The sequence below is a fragment of the Hypanus sabinus genome, chromosome 5 (assembly GCF_030144855.1).
Source record: "Hypanus sabinus isolate sHypSab1 chromosome 5, sHypSab1.hap1, whole genome shotgun sequence".
Taxonomy (NCBI): domain Eukaryota; kingdom Metazoa; phylum Chordata; class Chondrichthyes; order Myliobatiformes; family Dasyatidae; genus Hypanus; species Hypanus sabinus.
This window is the reverse complement of record NC_082710.1, coordinates 64,267,175-64,288,910: the sequence shown is the minus strand read 5'-3', so window position 1 is coordinate 64,288,910 and position 21,736 is coordinate 64,267,175. Positions and strand designations below refer to the sequence as shown.

The 21,736-nt window shown below is 39.1% G+C and overlaps 1 protein-coding gene across 1 annotated transcript in view; it reads right to left on the bottom strand.

Annotated features, from left to right (window-relative positions):
* Positions 1-21,736, bottom strand: part of melk (maternal embryonic leucine zipper kinase) — an 87,763-nt gene that overhangs the window by 27,418 nt on the left and 38,609 nt on the right. Inside the window, exons 6-11 of the mRNA XM_059969113.1 lie at positions 21,276-21,344; positions 20,632-20,724; positions 18,744-18,842; positions 17,193-17,261; positions 9,722-9,820; positions 6,583-6,669 (exon numbers count right to left, since the gene is read on the bottom strand). Of these exons, the coding sequence (XP_059825096.1) occupies positions 6,583-6,669; positions 9,722-9,820; positions 17,193-17,261; positions 18,744-18,842; positions 20,632-20,724; positions 21,276-21,344 (516 nt within the window). The remainder of the gene's footprint in view (positions 1-6,582; positions 6,670-9,721; positions 9,821-17,192; positions 17,262-18,743; positions 18,843-20,631; positions 20,725-21,275; positions 21,345-21,736) is intronic.

Here is a 21,736-nt window from a genome sequence, read left to right as displayed (position 1 = left end):
TCTTTAATCACAAAATTTTAATGAATGAATGAAATTTTTATTTCAGTCAGTACAAACAAAAAGCATAATTTTCAATGATGATTTCATAAAACAAAATTAAATAATAAAAATCTTTAAAACAGACCAAAAGGGTGTAGGCTGAAGCTACTGATTATTATGCCTACTCCTGTTACTATACAAAAACATAGTTGGTGTCAATCATCACAACAAAAAATTTCTTAATCTTTTAACACAAAATCCAATTCCAAGTATCATTTATTTACATTACTCCCATTCATTTAAAATCATGTATTTTATATTTGTTCATTAAATTTTTAAATAATTTTTTTAAACTTGTTAAGCGTGGTGCATGTTTTTAAATTCTCACAACTGTTCCATAAATTCACCCCTCTGACTGAAATACAATGATTTTTTACATTAGTATTAGTTCCATTACATTAGTTCCAATGGTTTAGATGGGGCAGAATTTGTTAAGTGTGTCCAGGACGGATTCCAGTCACAGTGTGTTTACAGGCCGACTAGGGGGAATGCCATGCTAGATCTAGTATTAGGTAACAAACCAAGTCAAGTCACAGATCTCACAGTGGGTAAGTATCTGGGGGACAGTGATCACCACTCCCTGGCCTTTAGCGTTGTCATGGAAAAGGATAGAATCAGAGAGGACTGGAAAATTTTTAATTGGGGAAGGGCAAATTATGAAGCTGTATGGCTAGAACATGCGGGTGTGAATTGGGATGATGTTTTTGCAGGGAAATGTACAATATGGACATGTTGTTGATGTCTTGCAGGTTGTTAGGGATAAATTTGTCCTGGTGAGGAAGATGAAGAATGGTAGGACGAAGGAACCACGGGTGAAAAGTGAGGTGGACAATCTAGTCAGGTAGAAGAAGGCAGCATACATGAGGTTTAGGAAGCAAGGATCAGATGGGTCTATGGAGGAATATAGGGTAGCAAGAAAGGAGCTTAAGAAGGGGCTGAGGAGAGCAAGAAGGGGGCATGAAAAGGCCTCGGCGAGTAGGGTAAAGGAAAACCCCAAGGCATTCTTCAATTATGTGAAGAACAAAAGGATGACAGGAATGAAAGTAGGACTGATTAGAGATAACAGTGGGAAGATGTGCCTGGAGGCTGTGGAAGTGAGTGAGGTGCATTATGCTCAGAGATTAAGGGAGCTAGGGCTTTACTCTTTGGAGAGAAGGAGGATGAGAGAATACATGACAGAGGTATACAAGATATTAAGAGGAATAGACAGCATGGACAGCCAGCACCTCTGCCCCAGGACATGGCTTTAAGGTAAGGGGTGGGAAGTTCAAGGGGGATATTAGAAGAGGGTTATTTACTCAGAGAGTGGATGGTGCATGGATTGCACTGCCTGAGTCTGCAGTGAAGGTAGATAGCGAAATTTAAGAGAGTACTAAACAGGTCTATGGAGGAATTTAAGCTGGGGGGGAGGAATATATGGGAGGCAGGGTTTAAGGGTCAGCACAACATTGTGGGCCGAAGGGCCTGCATTGTGCTGTATTATTCTATGATCACATTTGTTCTTATCCTTTGTTTTTGAAATATACATGTTCCTCTCAAATCATGTTGACTTTCTCTCATTTTAAACAATCTTTGGATACTTTCTGGTAACTCTTCATTTTTTACTTTATATATAATTTGTATTATTTTAAAATCTATGAAATCTCTGAAATTTAAAGTATTTAGTTGAATAAATAGTGGTTTGGTTGGCTCATAATAACTTGTCTTATTTACAATAACTTTTCATTTCTTATATTGCATCTTGCAGGGATTATTCCAAAATACTGTAAATTTCAAAAGTAATCCCTTTATTAAAACTAGTTGGTTTTATTCCCAGCTTGGTTTTATTACCAAGTTTGTTAACCTGATGGCAAAAAAGACCAAACTAATTCATATTTAACAAGATGGGAACAAGTTGGTCAAGGCTGGTTCCTATTGGCTTTGAATAACCAATCACTATATCAGTTACCTTTCAACTTTAAAACAACTTAAAACACAGACACATAGAAACTGGTTCTCACAAAGGGCAGCAAATACTTGGGATTTTCTATTCCAGAGAGTTCTCAGGGGCAGATCATCAGAAGAATTTAAAGAGGAGGGGGATAGATTTTTGAAAGACTGTGAAATCAAGAACCACAGGGACCTGGCACAGGGTAGCCCACTCCTTCTACCATTTTCTTGTGTTCTTAGACACAACTATACCTCACCAATTACTTTTATAAGAAGTATTTGAACCAAGAAATTATGCCTTAAGTAACCAATGATATTTGATACAGAATCATCATTTCTCTAATATAGACATTCTGTCGTGCTTAAGTTACTGCTACTGAAACAGAACCCAAATGAACCTCCATTTGTGAATTAAATTGAACAATGCAATGGTTTTCATTTAAAGAAAAGACTGAAGACAGTGGGTCATTCAAATTAGAAAGTAGACTCCATTTAATAGCATCCAAATTGACTGTTAGCCTTTAATGGTTTAGTTATAGCAGGTGTACCTTCAATGCAATAAAATCAAATGCTCAAGCTAGAACCAGGGGTTCAATTTCAAACTAATTCTGATAACCAATGACTGCATTCAGGTAGTAGAAACATTTATTTGAAAATCAAAGATGCATTCGTGGATTAAAAATTGGTGGCATGTTGAAATTGATTCAATTGCGTGAAGTACTGTGGCTCCTTTGGAACTTGTGGGATGCTAGTGCAGAAATTGCAGGGGCCCCAGCAGCAGTATTTAAAATGTCCTTAGTCACTGGTGAACTGTCAGATAATTGGAGGATAGCTAATGATAAGTTGTTTAAGAAAGGCTCTAAGAATAAGCTGGGAAATTATTGACCTTTGAGCCTAATCTCAGTACTGGATAAATTATTGGAAGGTATTCTAAGAGACCAGATACTAACAAGGGACACTACTTTTCAAAGGGATCGCTTCCTCTGTGATTCCCTTGTCCATACCTCCCTCTCCACTAATCTCCCTCCCAGCACATGACCCTGCAAGTGAGAGAAATACTATAGCTGCCCATTCACCTTGAGTCAAGGTCTCAAACTGTCCTTCCAGGTGATGGACACTTTACCTGCACATCCTCTACATTGATGAGACCAGTCATAAATTGGGGACAAATTTGACAAACACCTCCACTCCATCTGCAAAAAGCAGAATTTCCAAGTGGCTAATTATTGTAATTGCTATTCCTATTCCCATTCCAACACGTTGGTTTGTAGCTTTGTTAACTTCCACTCTTAGGGTGGACTTCGTATTCCGTCTAGGTAGCCTCCAACCTGATTTCATCAACATTGACTTCTCCTTCCGGTAAGAATTTCCCTTCCCCTCTCCCCTTCTATTCAGCTCTCTGGCCTCTTACCTCTTTTCACCTGCCGTCACTTCCCACTTTGTTCCCTCCTCCTTCTCTTTCTCCTCTCCTCTCCTTCTAGATTCCTTCTCCTCCAGCCCTTTAGTTTCCCCACCCAACCTAGCTTCACCTATCTTCTTTCAGCTTGTCCTCCTCCCACTGTCCCCCCACAACTCTACTAAACTTTTAAGACAATAAGACAGAGTAGTAGAATTAGGCAATTTGGCCTGGTAATCATGGCTAATTTATCACCCCTCTCAACCCCATTCTTCTGCCTGTTACCTTTAACAACCTTATGAATCAAGAACATATCAACCTCCACTTTATATATATCCAATGATTTGGCCTCAGCAGCCATCTGTGGCAATGAATTCCCGCATATTCAACACCATCTGGTTAAATAAATTCCTCATCTCTGTTCTCAAGGGAAGTCCTTCTATTCTGAGGCCGTGCCCCCTGGTACTAGACACTCCCGCTTTCGGAAACATCCACTCTATCTAAGCCTTTCAATATTCGATGGGTTTCAATGAGATCCCCCCCCCCCCCCCACCCCCACCAATTCGTCTAAACCCTTGTAAGCACATGCCCAGAACCATCAAATTCTCCTTCTACATTAGACCTGTCATGTCTGGGATCATTCTTATGAATCTCTTCTAGACCCCCTCCAATGTCAGCATATCCATGTCCAAAACTGCTCACAATACTCCAAGTATGGTCTGACCAATGCCTTAAAAAGCCTAAGCATCACATTCTTGCTTTAATGTTCTAGTCCTCTCAAAATGAATGCTAGCGCTGCTTTTGCCTTCCTTACCACCGACCTAACCTGCAAGTTAACCTTTGGGAGTCCTTGTGCAGGATTCCCTAAGTTCCTTTACACCTCAGATTCCTGAATTTTCTCCCAGTTTAGAAAATAGCCTACTCCTTTATTCCTTCAAACGAAGTGCATCACCATACTCTTCCTGACTCTGTATTCTACCTGCCATTTCTTGACCCCTTCTCCTAATCTGTCCAAGTCCTTCTAGACTTCTTCTTTCCTCAACACCACCCTCCCCTCAACCTATCATCATATCAATGACAAACTTGGCTACAAGGCCGTCAATTCCACCAATCAAATCTGTCAATTTCTTTGTCCCACATTGCTATCTCTCTAATCTCATTTTCCAGTGGTCCAATATTCACCCTCACCCCTCTTTAATTATCTGTAAATGTTTTCGTTCAAATTTAATTATCATTTAAACATTCATGAATACATCCAAATGAAACAGTGCTCCTCCGGGGCCAAGGTGCAAAACACATATCAACAGTCATACACAACACAAGGCTCATACAAGATAGTAGTAAAACATAGAGTCACACTAAGTGAAATGCCCTGTAAATTGATGCTGCATGGCCATTACTGGCAAGAACAAGCAGATGAATGTACACATGCACACACACAATCCAGCTTGTCACTCCACTGATCAAACACGGGAGGGGCCAGACGCCAACCCAGCACAGATGGCCACACTACACCGACTCCAGCGTCTCCTCTCCCAGAATGCTGCAAAAAAAAAGAAAAAACAAGCCTGCAGCTTGAGGCCTAGACTTCGCTACAACCACAGCCACTCAGCTCCCTCGCCATCTGTCTCACCAATAAAGAGAAATGGACTTGCAACATTTTACATTAACAATATCTAACAAGATCCTGCACTTGCAAGAGAATCACCCAAGACAATCATTTGCATTTAAACTGCACATAGTGTTTGCACACCAACTCCAGTGCTGTCATCCCTGCTAGTGTCCCCTTCCAATCAATTTTGGCCAGCTCCTTTCTGATGTCTCTTTAGCTGCTTTTACTCCACTGTAATTTTGATACACCTGGTTTTATCATCTCCCTCTCAAACTGCAGGGTGAATTCTATTATGATCACTGCCTCTTAAGGGATCCTTTACTTTAAACTCCCTAATCAAATTTGAGAAAGTCTGCAGATGCTGGAAATCCAAGCAGCACACACACAAATTGCTGGAGGAACTCAGCAGGCCTGATGAAGGATCTCGGTCCAAAATGTTAAATGGACTCTTTTCCATAGGTGCCATAGGTGCCCATTCATTACCATTTTCCTAGTGAGCTCAATCACAAGCTGCTCCAAAAAGCCATCTTGTAGGGATTCTACAAATTCCTTCTCTTGGGATCTAGTACCAACCTGATTTTCCCAAGCTACCTGCATAATGAAATCCCCGATGACTATTGTAACATTGCCTTTTATACGTCTTTTCTATCTCCCATTGTAATTTGTACCCAATATCATGGCTACTGTTCAGAGGCCTGTGTAGAACTACCCTTATAGTTTCTTTACTCTTCACACCAGGATTCAACATCTTCTGATGCTATGTCATCTCTTTCTAAGGATTTAATTTCATTTTTTACCAATAGAGCCACCATCTGCCTGTTCTTTCAATACAAAGTGTATCCTTGGATGTTAAGCTCCCAATTGTGATCTTCTTTCAGCCACAACTTAGTGATGTCTACAACAATCATTCCTGCCAATCTCTAACTGTGCTACAAGGTCAGCCACCTTATTCTGTATACTAAATGCATTCTAATATAACACCTTCAGTCCTGTATTGGACACCATTTTAAAACTTGCCGTATGTACCTACTACTTAGTTTAAAAGGCACACTTCAACCCAATGCACTAACAGCAATTTTTCCCATTTATGCCAACTGCCCCATCTTTTGGTCTATCACTCGGGTTCCCATCCCCCTGCCAAATCAACTTAAACACTCTCCAAAAGTTCTAGCAAACCAGCCTACAAGAAAATTGATCCTCCCAATTTCAGGTGTAGCCCAACCTTTTTGTATGGGTCATACCTTAATAATACAGTAGTAAAGTTTCTGCAGTCGAGCCACAATAAGGGACGTAATAAAATTTTTGTTGTTAGACAGAGATTTAGCATTTTTATGAAGAGCTAATCATATGCTAGACCGTTTGCTAAAAGAAAATAAGAAGACTAACACTTAGATTTAGTTAAGCATCTATAACATTATAGCTGTTAAGATAAGTAAACCTGATCATTTTAAATTTTAATGGAGGTAGTAACGCTGCAATAAAAGGTGTTAAATTCCTTTAATACTGAAAACAACAATAAAAAAGACAAATGTAATTCAGGCTCTAGAATAGGATGAATTCATTTAATGAAGATCAAAAATAAACAACTTTGGAGGGAGATTCATACCTCTGATACCAAGCTGGACATGTGCTTTCTGGAGCATTTGAAAAACACTGACAGCTCTGTAATGCAGTCCTCATCAAGACGGTCAATCTAGAAATATAAACAGTCAAGAAAAAAAAAGTTAAGATATAACGTAGTTAGAATGTTGTTCAATGTCTTAAGTTTACATTGCATAAAATGCATTCTGTAACTTATATTTATGGTAGATTAACACATCAACACTGTTGCAATATTACAAAACTTAAAACTTGTTGTTTTGAAAGAATACATAGAAACATTAACGATCAGACATTACAAGTGGAAGTAATATTTTCTTTAGCTTCTTTATCTTAGGCTGTCACTTTTTAAAAAAAGTTACTTTAATACAACACAAATCTCTTGGTGCCCTTGTTTCATTGATGTCAAGGCGTAGAATATAGGAAAAAATGCATGTGATTTCAAGCCAGACTACAGAAAAATACCTATAGATGAGATGATTCAATTTTAATTAAATTATATAGATACAAGGGCTACTTGTATCAGAATCACACCTGCATTTGATTCTAATCAAGTTTGATCAATGTTATTGTTTTTTTTGTGTGCCATACTGGGCCAGAGCCTTGGCGACCACTTTTTTATTGAGTGGTTGTCTTGGAGGAAAGATTCTGTGAGTGGTCCCCCACGTCCTCCTCGCAACGCAGCTTGTTGTTGTTTTTTTACGAGGTTGAGTTGCAAGCTCAAACACTCAAGCTGGCAAGGATGGAAAGCGTGTCCGGGAGCAGCCCAACTGATGTCACTGTGCCACTGGCCAGCACTTTGTTTACTGACTTTATTTTATGAATAATTTAATTCCTGTAAAACCCATTGGATGATTTCAATGTGAATATCTAAATTAACCCATCAAAATAAACCTTGCAACATCTGCAACCTTTTTCAATTTTCTTTTTACTTAGGCCTCTAACAGTTTTAACTATCATTATATCTGTTTTACACAAAGGGGAAGGAATGTGGTATTCACTGTAAAATTGATCCAAATGGAAGAATGGACTTCTAGGTCACAGAATAATACTTTGCAACAGCTATAATTTTTGTAAACACAAAGTACACTGCAGATGCTGTGGTCAAATAGACATGTACAAACAAACTGGATGAACTCAGCAGGTCAGGCAGCATCCGTGGAAAGGAGCAGTCGACATTTTGGGCCGAGACCCTTTGTCAGGACTGAAGAAGGAGGGGGCAAGGTGGAATGTGCCAGGTGAAAAACCAATCAGAGGAAAGGTCAAGGGGTGGGGGAGGCGAAGCAGGGAGGGGATAGGCCGGAGAGGTGAAGAAGGAATATAAGGGGAAAGCACTATGGGTAGCAGAAAAAGGCAGAATCATGAGAGAGGTGATAGGCAGCTAGAAGAGGAGACAGTGAAGGTGGGATGGGGGAAGGGAGAGGAAGGGAATTACCAGAAGTTGGAGAATTCGATGTTCATACCAAGGGGCTGGAGACTACCCAGACAGTATATGAGGTGTTGCTCCTCCAACCAGAGTTTGGCCTCATCATGGCAGTAGAGGGGGCCATGTATGGATATATCCGAATGTGAATGTGAATGTGAAGCAGAGTTGAAGTGAGTGGCAACCTGGAGATCCTGTCTGCTATGGTGGACGGAGCGGAGGTGCTCGACGAAGCTGTCCCCCAATCTGTGTCGGGTCTCGCCGATGTAGCAGAGGCTGCACCGGGAGCACCGGATGCAATAGATTACCCCAACAGACTCACAAGTGAAGTGTTGCCTCACCTGGAAGGACTGTCTGGGGCCCTGAATGCTGGTAAGAGAGGAGGTGTAGGGACAGGTGTAGCACTTACACTTGCAGGGATAAGTGCCAGGTGGGAGATCTGTGGGGAGGGACGTGTGGACCAGGCAGTAGCAATAGCAATAGGATCTCAAGAAACAACCTGTCGGATTTTCTTAAAGGTGTTTGGAGAAACAGAATATATACTTTCTACATATTTTTTAATAAATGGTCACATTCAGATTAGAAGGTTTTAAAAAATTCTTAGATACACAAAACCCCAGAAGATGTAATCCCAAGCTTCAAACAAGATAAATCTGTAGATGCTGGAAATCCAAGCAACACACACAAAATGCTGGATGAACTCAGCAGGTCAGGCTGCATCTATGGAAAAAAGTACAGTCGACATTTAGGGCTGAAACCCTTCAGCAGGACTAGAGAAAAAATGCCGAGGAGTAGATTTGATAGGTTGGGTGGGGGGGAGGGGAGAGGGGGAGAGAGAAACACCAGGTGATAGGTGAAACTTGGAGGCAGGAGGGATGAAACTAAGAGCTAGGAGGTTGATTGGTGAAAGAGACAGAAGGCCATGAAGGAAAAAAAGGCTGTGGGGGGGGTGGGGTAGGAAGGAGCACCAGAGGGAGGTGATGGGAGGACAAGGAGATAACATGAGAAAGGGAAAAGGGGATGGGAAATGGTGAAGTGGAGGGGAGGCATTACTGCAAGTTAGAGAAATCGATGTTCATGCCATCAGGTTGGAGGCTACCCAAATGGAATATAAGATATTGATCCTCCAATTTAAGTGTGGCCTTATTGTGACAATGGACATATCAGAAAGAGAATGGGAAGTGGAATTAAAATGGGTGGTGACTGGGAGATCCACCTTGTTCTGGCAGATGGAACGTAGTTGCCCAGTGAAGCGGTCTCCCAATGTACAGGAGGCCACACCGAGAGCACCAAACAGAGTATATGACCCCAAGAGACTCACAGGTGAAGTGTCACCTTGCCTGGAAGGGCTGTTTGAGGCTCTAAATGGTAATGAGGGAGGAGATGTAACCTCAAGCTTACAACTGTTACAACGTAATGAATTTAATGTTTTAGAATGTGATTGTCATAGAGTAGCACATCACGGATACAGGAACTTTGGCCTAAACAGTCCATACTGACCGCGCTGCCATCATTAACAGGCGACTGCCTGATAAACAAACAAATCTCAAAGTTGAATAATTTGCAACTTGTATATTCTTTGATCAAAAAAATGCATGCTGAACCTTTCAATTATTACCAATTATAAACTTAGAAAGCAAATCATATGGTAGCAATCTCAATAATTAAGAATTGTACTTTTAACATTAAATATGAAAATCACATTTTATTTATGAACACTCACTGGATATCTGGTACGCCAGTCAACTGGGCAGCCGTAATCTTGCATTAACCAGGGATGGGTTAGAAGATGTTTTATAGTGATCCTCTTCTTTGGATCTACCTGTGAGAAGGAATTAGAGCTATAATGGCCTTCCAAATACCTTTGAAAATGCAAAATAAATCAAACAAAATTTAAAATCACTTATATGCCTTCAGATCCAACTTAGTTAGTAACTAAATTTTGAAAACTTAAATTTAATATAAATATTTATCATATTTTGAATTGCTGATGTTTGGCAACATAATTGTCCTTGCACTTCAGCAATGTTAAATTCAACTAATTGAAGGTGCTCCAGTGAAAGATTTGCACAAATCAATGCATAGTTTTCAAATTCTATGTTATAAATGTCCATGTGATAGAAATTTTTAGCCTTTGAAAATGTTGAGAGAAGAATAATTACATTTATTTTAAATAATCTATCCAATTTACCTTTATCTCAATCATAGATGCTCAATTGTATTAGATAAATTAACGTATGTCTCAAACTAGCCTTTGTCGAATCATAAATTAAGCTGTAGGCATCACTCATGAGACCACTTAAGCAGAGTTGCAGGATTATATTGATTCAGGTAAAATACTGACAGTTGATATTATGATAGTGGATTAGAGAACTCAGTGAATGCATGAATAATTAAATATTTTGTTCATAAATATTATCTATGTTTAAGAACACTGTGGATGGCTAAAGAAAAAACTGTGGAAGCCCTGGCATTATTGTTAGCCACAGATGATATTGCAGTAAACTGAAGGGTAGCAAATGTGTTTTTATTTATAAGGGCAACAGAGAAATACCTGGGAACTACAGACCAGTAAGTCTAATATCTGTAGTAGGTAAATTACTGGAGAGCATTCTGAGATATATGTACATCTGAAAAGATAGGGTTGATTAAAGATAGACAGCATGGTTTTGTGCATGGAAGAGCAAGAACTTGGTGAGCTTTTTGATAGTGTAAAGCATGAAGGCAGGGCAGCAGATGAGGTTTAAATGGAATTCAGTAGATCACATGGAATCCAGGGGCAGCTGGCTGCGTAGATACACAACTGGCTTGTTAAAAATCAGAGGATGATAGTAGAAGGTTGCTTCTAAGACTGGAGACTCCTGACTAGTGGGATGTTCAGGGGCTGGTGTTGGGCTCCATTTTTTTTTAAATCATGAATATCAACTACCGTAGATTCCGGGCTACAGAGCGCACCTGATTAAAAGCCGCACGCTCTAATTTTAGAAAGAAAATCAATTTTGTACTTGTACAGGCCACACCTGAATTTAAGCCGCAGGTGTCCCACGTTGTAATATGAGATATTTACACAGAAAGATATTACACGTGAGGATTTTTTAACTTTTAATTAAATCCGTATGGTAACATAAACAAATATATATTGCAAATGCTTTTTTTCGAACAGTGCCTGTAACACAGCTACTTTTAAATATACATACGTATTGGTAACACACAAATTACGTTGCGTATACTTTTTTACTGAACAGTGCACGAACAACATTCCAATATCTCCTAACGACTGGTAAAAAATATATATATACTGCAGTCTACTAGGAAAAGTTATTGATCGCCTTCTTCATCTTCCTCCTGCGCACTAAAACCATCAAAGTCCTCTTCTTCAGTGTCCGAATTGAATAAAACCTCAGGATCTCGTCACTCACTTCAGTCTCTTCGTTGTCGCTCTCACTTGAGCGCACGCGGTCCTCTTCATCACGCAGCAGTCCAGCCTTTCGAAACCCGCTGGTGATGGTGAATGTTGTGACACGGCTCCACGCATTTAGGATCCACTGGCAGACTTGAGTTAAAGATGCTCTTCGCATGCGTCCTGTTTTGGTAAAGGATTTCTCACCGCTCGTCATCCAAGCCTCAACGCGCAGCGCCACTTTAAATGCCCGGTTCACGCTGATGTCCAGTGGCTGCAATTACTTCGTGGTGCCCCCAGGAATCACAGCTGGAATTGAGTTTGTACTCTTGATGGCAGCTTTCACTGAACTTTCATTGTCAGCCACTTAAAAAATCACCATCGGTGGAAGCTTTAGTCCGGATGCTGTGCAGCTCAGAACACAAGTAAAATGAGTTCTCTCATGGCCACTTCTTTTCAGTGTGATGGACGAGTCACCTTTTTTATTAACAGTCCAAGTGAGAGGCAGGTCAAACGTCAAAGGTACTTCATCCATATTTATGATATCATCTGGCCCGATGGAATTCTCCGCTATCTTTGTTTGAGTGAATGTGTGGAAGTTAGCAAGCTTTTCCTCGTGGTCGGGAGGGAGCTGCTGACACAGAGTCGTGCGTACCCTGACGGACAGGCCTTTTCGTCTCATAAATCTAAAACACCACGATGGCCCACCTCTAAAATCTTCGATTTTCATTTTGGCGGCGATTGCTTTAGCCTTCAGTCTGATCTGCATGGTGGAAACACCGCGGCCGCCTGCTCTCTGTGTGTTAACCCAGTCTTCAAGAAAGTTTTCAAGTTTGGGCCATCTGCTATGATTACCTCTGAAAGCTTTTGTCGTCTTTTTGCATTGACTCAGTTCTTCACGCTGGCGTCTCCACCGTCTCAACATCGATTCATTTATGCCAATATTATGTGCGGCAGCTCGATTTCCTTCTTCAACCGCCAGATTGATCACCTTTAACTTAAAAGCTGCATCATATGCTTTTCTTCAAGTGTTTTCCATGTTGATGAGGGTGAGTACAAATGACTGATTTACAATAATTTAATTGTGAAAGTGCGCTTGATTTATCGTACAATTTTATTGGACCTCTGTGAACTACTCATCAATTTTATTGGTCTACTGTTACGAGGCAAAATGTTTTTGGCGGCATGAACAAAAAAACATGCATTAGCCGCACCATAGTATAGGCCGCAGTGTTCAAAGCGTGGGGAAAAAAGTAGCGGCTTATAGTCTGGAATTTACGGTATTTGTATGAGAATGTACAAATCATGGTTAGTAAGTTTGCAGATGATATGACAACGGTTGGGATAGTTGATAATGAAGGTTATCAAACAATTAAGGGAGGGGGACAATCTTGATCAACTGAATATGTAGGCCAACATAGGCAAATGGAGTTTAATTCAGATACATGTGAGGTATTGCACTTTGGAAAATTAAACCAGATAGGATTTTCACAGTGAATGGCAGAATCCTGAGGAATGTCATAGAACAGAGGGACTTTGGAGTACAAGTACATAATTCGCTGAATGTGGATTCACTGGTAGGCTGGTCAGTGAAGGCAGCTTTTTTATAGAACATAGAATAGTACAGCGCCTTTGGTCCACAATGTTGTGCCGAGCCTTAAACCCTGCCTCCCATATAACCCAAACACGAGGAAATCTGCAGATGCTGGAAATTCAAGCAACACACACAAAATGCTGGTGGAACGCAGCAGGCCAGGCAGCATCTATAGGAAGAAACACTATCGACGTTTCGGGCCCAAAACGTTGACAGTGCTTCTTCCTTTAGATGCTGCCTGGCCTGCTGTGTTCCACCAGCATTTTGTGTGAGTTGCTCCCATATAACCCCTCCACCTTAAATTTCTCCATATTCCTGTCAACCCATGTATGACATGGCCATGAGTATTAAAGTTAGATGGTGTTGGTGCAGTTGTATAGGACGTTGCTGAGGTCAAAGGTGGAATACTGTGTTCAATTTTGGTCACACTACTGTAAGAAAGATGCTATTAAACTGGAAGGAATGCAGAAAATAATTACAAGGATGTTACCAGAATTTGAGGGACTGAGTTATAGAGAAGGTTAGGCAGGTTAGGACATAATTCGTAGCATAAGACAGTAGTGATCTTATAAATAGAGGTCGGTTGTTAGTCAGGGTCTATCATTGATGTTGCCACCTAGTGGTCTACGTGTTGGTACACATACCATACACAAGCCAGGCAGTATGATATGGAGAGCAAGCTGTTGCCCATGCGGCATGCTCCCCCTACCCCCATGTAGCTGATGAATCCAGAGTAACGGCAAAGACCAATACAGTTCGGCTCCAGTGGCATCGCAACAATTGCCAATCAGCATTGAACTCAATGTGGCATTGCCTTAGGGACTCCAGAGGTGATCTTATAGATGTGCATAAAATCAATGGGAGCATCGATAGGCTGAATACACCAGTCTTCCCCCGCCCCTCCACCCCCAGTGCTGGGGAATCAACAAGTAGAGCAAACAGATTTAAAGTGAGAGGGGAAACATTTTTTAAAAATATATAAACACGAAGGGTGATATTAATGTGGAACGAGCTTCCAGAGGAAGTGACGGAAGAAGCTACAATAATGACTTCTAAGACAGTTGGACTGGTACATAGATTGGAAAGATTTTAAATGGGCCAAATGCTGACAAATGGGACCAGGGTGGATGGGGTATCTTAATTGGCATGGTCTAGTTGAGCCGAAGGGCCTGTTTCTATACTGTGTAACTCTGACTCCCCCCCCAACCCAAATTTCAATTATCCTGGATTATTTTCCCCGAAGCAAGTGCAAAATGATTTACAACTTGGGATGTTTTGGGAATTAAATCAGGATGGTTACTACATTTCATTATAACATATATGTGTATTTCAAATTTGAAGTGCTTTTGACATGAATGTTTCTCCCCCACTTCAATGCCTCATATCTACAACTTGTAATATTGCTCCAAACACACCATCTATGAAGATTTTCAACCTTTTCTGAATGAACCCCAATACAGCATAAGATTCGTAATATAACACAAGAAGAACTGACAGGGTAGATGGTACCAGGGCGTTTTTGGTGGTTAGAGAGTCTGCAATTAGTAGTGACTAAGTGATTATTCACTGCAAGAGGCCATTTACTTAAAAATCATGATGAAGCATTTTCTTCTCTCAAAAGCTAAGAATCTTTGGAACTCTAAACCAAAGTCAGCTGTGGATACTGAGAACTTAAATATTTTTAAGGATGTGAAAAAGGGTAAAATCAAGGCTTTTGGATCAGGTAGATAAATGGGGTACGTCGTCGCTGAAGATCAGAGCACCCATGAACTCACTGAACACTGCAGTAGGCTCAATGCCCTAAAATTAATTCCTAATCCTTATAAATTCATGAAATTCATAAACTAAAATTGTGAATTACCAATCATTTGAAGAACAGAAGTCTAACAAAATGTCATTTATTCATGATTTTCCTCAGCCCAAGAGATTCTGATCTACTGTCTTGGTAAACAACGAAATACAATTGAAGGAACACACACAAAATGCTGGTGGAATGCAGCAAGCCAGGCAGCATCTATAGGGAGAAGTACAGAAGGGTCTCGGACCGAAACATCGACTGTACTTCCTACAGAGAAGGGTCTTGGCCCGAAATGTTGACTGTACTTCCTATAGAGAAAGGTCTTGGCCCAAAACGTCGACTGCACTTCTTCCTATAGAGAAGTAGACTCGGCCTGAAACATTAACTGTACTTCTTCCTATAGAAAAGTAGTCTTGGCTCGAAATGTCGACTATACTTCACCCTACAGATGCTGCCTGGCCTGCTGCGTTCCACCAGCATTTTGCGTGTGTTGTTTGAATTTCCAGCATCTGTAGATTTCCTCATGTTTGTGTTCTTAAATACAATTGAAGTAAAGATTTCCTTCACTTGATGAAATAGCAAAGCAAGATGACTAAACAACGTTAAAATTATGTAGGGTCAAGTATCATAATAAATCTGTGGATTATTCTAATATTAAAACATCTCTGCTGTCAAAAAACAAAACATCTGTAGAATCAAATTCAAATAAATTTCAAAGATCAAGTCAAGTCAAGCCACTTTCATTGTCATTTTGACCATAACTGCTGGTATAATACATAGTAAAAATGAGATAACGTTTTTCAGGACCATGGTGTTACATGACACAGCACAAAAAATACACTGAACTACGTAAAAAAAAACAACACGGAGAAAGCTACGCTAGACCTCAGACCTACACAGGACTGTGTAAAGTGCACAAGAACAGTGCAGGCATTTACAATAAACAGGACAATAGGGCAAGGTGTCTGACCAGGCTCTGGGTATTGAGGAGTCTGATAGCTTGGGGGAAGAAACTGTTACATAGTTTGGTCATGAGAGCCCGAATGCTTCAGAGCCTTTTCCCAGATGGCAGGAGGGAGAAAAGATTGTATGAGGGGTGCATGGGGTCCTTCATAATGCTGTTTCCTTTGCGGATTTGCATGTAGTGTAAATGTCCATGATGGAGGGAAGAGGGACCCCGATGATCTTCTCAGCTGACCTCACTATCCGCTGCAGGGTCTTGCAATCCCAGATGGTGCAATTTCTGAACCAGGCAGTGATGCAGCTGCTCAGGATACTTTCAATACAACCCCTGTAGAATGTGATGAGGATGGGGGGGGTGGGGGGTGGGAGATGGACTTTCCTCAGCCTTCGCAGGAAGTAGAGACGCTGCTGGGCTTTCTTTGCTATGGAGCTGGTGTTGAGGGACCAGGTGAGATGCTCTGCCAGGTGAACACCAAGAAATTTAGTGCTCTTAACGATCTTTACCGAGGAGCCATCAATGTTCAGCAGGGAGTGGTCGTTCCGCGCCCTCCTGAAGTCAACAACCATCTCTTTTGTTTTGTTCACATTAATAGACAGGTTGTTGGCTCTGCACCAGTCTTTGATCTTGATCTTTGGCCTTTTTTTAAAATTCAAAAGGTATTAGAACAATCTATAGAATCAGGTGCCCAAAGGTGCTTTGATACACTTCAGTATCTTAGTTTCATAGCAAGTGGGATATTTAAACAGTGCTGTACCAAAATTCCAACTAGAAATAGGACAATCTAAATAGCAATAATCCCAAGAACAAGGTGGTCACTTTTCTCTCCTTTTTTGCTAGAGTACTGCCTGATCTTCATAGCTGTATAATATCTACATATAAATCAGGAAAAGTGGTCCATTATTGTTTTACACTACATTGTTATTGAATATAACTTAATTAAATAACTGTAGAATACACCTAGGAAAAGAATTAAGTTACCCATTTTTAGATTAAATTCTATTTTTAAAAGAAAACAAAAATGTAAAATGTATCAGTATTTTGGATTGATGCTGATTCTCATGAATGTTGATTTTCTGACATGACCGTTGTATTGCAGAGGCTATATTTGCCAAATGGCAGTCTCCGAGTTTTGGTGTTTTTACAGGTATCTTTATATCTGGGCTACCATACAGAGCCTATACCCTTACATACCCATTTGGGAAGCTCTAAAGTCATTTTTGTTGAAGAGATAAATTTTGCTGATGGTAAAGAATATTTGCAGCATTTAAAATATACAGTATTGAGTAATTTAAAAGTGCCCACTGCTAATCCTATCAAGACATACATGTAATTAAACACAATAAATATAACACCTTAGAGGAAATTAAATTGCACACTTTTCAAGTTTCTTAAAACACTTCAAAACAGATTTCAAGAAGTTCATGCAATAGAATTCTACCTGCAACATTTGATTCAAAATCAGTACACTTGCAGGCGAGAGCCATTTGGGTATGTTATATTTTCCCCTCTGCAAAAAAAAAAGTAAGTTGAAATGTTTGTTTTAAGTATGTTCAATATTCCTCAAACATCCAAAGGTTCAATATGCCAAAAGGAATAAGTTATCCAGCTGAAGGCACAATGGTAAAAATCTTTTCTGTTGTGTGCTTTAAAGGAATCAGATGATAATAAATCTGAGATAAGAAACTACAGTGCAAAAACTTGAGTCATATACATTAAAAGTTCAAGAAATTGAAGGATTGAAGGAGTGAAGGCATGATTAAACTGGTAGACTGCAAATCAATAATATTGAAGCTGTTGGGTATTAGATAAGGCCTAAAAAAAATTAAGGATTAAGAATGGAAAGAATATGACATTTGTACTGCATGCTTATTCATTGAGATATATTTGCTCCTATACCAAAAACAAATAGTTTTGCATACAGTACAAACAAGTACAAGACTAATTTCCTGTGTTTGTATTTTTGGATTCAATTTTCAACTGATTCTCAATTCTAAAAGGAAGTTATCAATTAAAATCCAAATCTTCTTAGAAGTGTTATGTATTTTCAATTAACATTCTAAAAACATCTTAAAGAACAAAATCTTATGCAATTCCCTGCACTTCACCTTCATTATACAATTTCTTGCATGGATAAAGTGCCTATTAGTTGCTTACACCTTATTCTTGAACATCCTTTATCAGAGTTAACAACTTTCTTGGTAGGTTATCTTTGGGATTGAGAGTGACCTGATCCCCCTCTGAATTTGTGCACCTCAGTGATAGTGAGGCCAAATATGGGAAACCCCACTACCTGATAGAGCAGGCAGATTATTATTTAGAAATGCAGCACAAAGAGCCCATGCCACCCGATTACACTTATGTGACCAATTAACTACTAACTCATACAGCTTTGGAACATGGGAGGGAACTGGAGCACCTGGAGGAAATCTGTACAGTCACAGGGAGAATGTTTGAACTTCTTACAGCCAACAATGGAATTGAATCTGGGTCACTGTAATTGCATTACATTAACTGCTATGCTATCCTGACATACCAGATGAGTAGTTTATGGAGTTTCCTTATGTAGGAAATTCAGGGCTTCAATGAACTCTTAAACAGACTCTAGGTTCTCAATATGGGCAGGGAGGATTGAGTTAGTGAGGATGTTGTAGTTTCTTACCCCCGACCACCCCCTCCCTTCTTAGGAGCTTTTAAGCACATTCTTGAATTGTTCCCTTTATCTATTGGATAATTTCTCACTCACTTGCGTTCATACAACTATTTTTTTTAAGTTATGAAATTGTGTGGATTATAGAACAGATCTTTAATTTGCACAAATTGTTCAAGTTGGTCCAAATTCTACTATAATTCTGTTCTGTCATTTACAGAAGATCAATTGACATGTTGTTGAGCAGCCCAAAAGATCTAGTTTATTGCACTGGCTAGAATAAAGAGAAGGCAGGGATGTGCTTATGCAAAATGTACAAATAATTCAAGGTAAAGAATTTACCATTATTTTTCTGTATAGAGTCACCATATTATCATCATCAAATGGGAGAAATCCACAAAGAAGTGCATACAAGAGGATCCCCATGCTCCAGATATCTGCCTGATTTTTTTTAAATTGAAAAAGGGAAATTATTGAGAGCATCTTCTTCATCTTAAACTTTCAGACATCATAACTGTGACACAGGTACAGTAATCATAATATCGTGTAATATCATCATTTACTAGCTTCATTCAAATAAGAAAACTTCATCAGATCATTTGAACATTCATTTTTCAAATCAATTTCCCTCAATACTACTGAGGAACATGTGACATGCTTAACAAAAGAGCCCAGACTTCACTTTTACCATTCCAGATATCATATTAAAATCTCAAATAATAAGGTTTTGAGCCAAAATGTTGACTATTTATTCCCTTCCACAGATGCTGCCTGAATTGCTGAGTTCCTCCAGCATTTTGTGTATTTTTACCAATATTTATTTGCTTTGAACAACTTAAATGTGGTTATTAATTCACCTACCTAGTGCAAACCCTCACATTATGCTCCATTTGGTACTTTGCTGTCCACTTGCTTAATCTATAGTTTATTGCACCTTCCTCAAACCTAACTTTTCTAGCTGACTTGGTATCATTAACTAATTTAGTTATATTATGACTTATATGAAGGAGATGTTAAGTGTGAATAGCTAAGTACCCAGGATTAATTTTGTAGCATCAATGAATAGGTGTTTGCCATCTTGAAAGTAGCTAGTTTATCCCTGAATCAATATTAAAAAATAATTTTAATTCTAACAAGCTAATATATTGCCCTACCAAATGGCTTTTGAAAATCCATAAATCCACTTGTTATTTTTCCTTCATGAAATTACATCATCCTTGCCACACCTAATAATAATGATTTTTTTAAAAAAGCATCTTCTTTCTAGATCTCACGAGCTAGAGGGTGAAAGAGAACCTGAGAAAATAGAAGATTCTGAGGAATCTTGACAAGGTGGGTGTGGATAGGATGTTTCCACTTGAGACAGAATCTCGAACTGGGGCGGGATCATAAAAATAAAGTGCTTGCAATTTAGGATACAGAGGTGGTTTTTGTTCTGAATAGCATGAGACTTTGTAACTATCTTCCTCGGAGGGTTATGGAAGAAACAGCTTTCAATATTTTAAAGAGAGAGCAAGATAGATTGTTAATAAAGAAGCAGATGAAACATGGAATAAGAATTGAAGAATTGTTAGATCAGCCATGACCTTATTGAATGGCAGAGCATCCCCAAGGGACAGAATAACCTCATCTTAAATTTGTATTATTGTGTGACTATAGATGAAACATTAAGAGGTCCAAAGATTTTTTTTAAAAACTTCTTCTCACTTCCACTTGAAACAAGGAGACACCATTTAAGGATTAGAAGGCAATCACTTAAAACTAAGATATGCAGGTTTTTCCTCGCAGTGGTTGACAAATCTAAAATATCCTAACCATTGTGGTTGTGAAGGCTTATTTTTAAAAAGTACGACAAATTTTTGAAAATGAAGGTTAGAGGAGATGAGTGAATTGTTGCTGCTTCTATTTTCTCGTGTTCTTAAATAAGAGTATTTTTAGTTTGCTACCTTGCACATCATTGGAAAACAAAGACATGTTTTTGGAAGAAAAGACAGAAAGCAGGACTTAAAACAAATTAAAAATTATCATTCATTGACTGGAAGATTTTACACTACATTGAACTTCTGCCATGACTGAGCATCCAATAGAGATTTCTGGGAGAGAATGGAATACATCAAAGAACGCACTAAAGGAGCAAAAGGATAACCAGTATGAGGAAAGACTGGAATAAAATACTACCTAAAATTATAGTACTTAAATAAAAAATACACTAATAAAATGCATAACTTACCTCAGAACCAATATAAGCTTTGCCTTGAATGAGTTCAGGAGCTGCATAGGCAGGGCTACCACAGCAAGTTGTTAACTGGTAATTCAAACCACCCTACAGCAAAGAGAATCTGTAAGTTAATGTCTGCATCCGCCCCAACAAAACATATTCTTCAAATCTTCATACAATTCAATACACATTTCCTTAATTTTATTCTCTATTGTTACTTTACTCCCCGACGTGGATTCTTTATAGTACAGCAAAACAAGAAGGTAAGCAATATAAAAACAAAATAATGGAAAGTCTCAGCAGGGCATGTGGTATCTGTAGAAAGTGAAAATGCTAATTGGCTTCAGATGATGGATCCTTCATTACACACAGGTAAGAACATTAATCTGCGTACCAGGAACACATTGATGAAACCAAGAGAATTTCTCCCATAGTGTGAACATATATGGCAGGCAGGCAGAAAATGCTATAGTTGTGTAATTTATTGAAGTGCCTTTGATATTCTGAGACACTTTCAGCAGGTCAACTGTGCACAGAGAAGCAAAGGAAAAGGGATAGTAGGTAAAAAAAAGTCCTTATATTGACAGGAAGAAATACATCAGCTGCCTTAGAAAAATAAATGATGAATGTTTAGAACTATAAAAGATTCTACATACCTTGGGCTTTGCACACAGGCCAAAATCAATCAGCTTCAAATTATGATCTTCATCAATTAGTAGATTTTCCTATGTTCAAGAATACTAGATAATGTCACAAATACAGAAATTGAAATGTTTATCTTACATCAAGGATTAGCTTTTAGAATCAGAAAACTCTGTTCATCTAAAACATGTAAAGTAGAATGCTTTGTTACAGCTACATGTTCTACTGTTGCAAATCACTGTCCCATCAAATTGATTTTAAGTTACTACATTTTGCTACATTTCACATAGGTACCACGTTATTCTAGAAATGTTCTGCTTTCATATTCCTATTTCAAAGTGGCAAAGTTAAGATGTCAAAAGAGAAAAAAAGAGGCACCCATAATATAACTGTTGACAAGCAGTCTGCTGGCAATCCATTTGAGTTTTCTGTCCAGAAAACAATTCCAGATCAATAGTCTTTAAGTGGTTTAGGA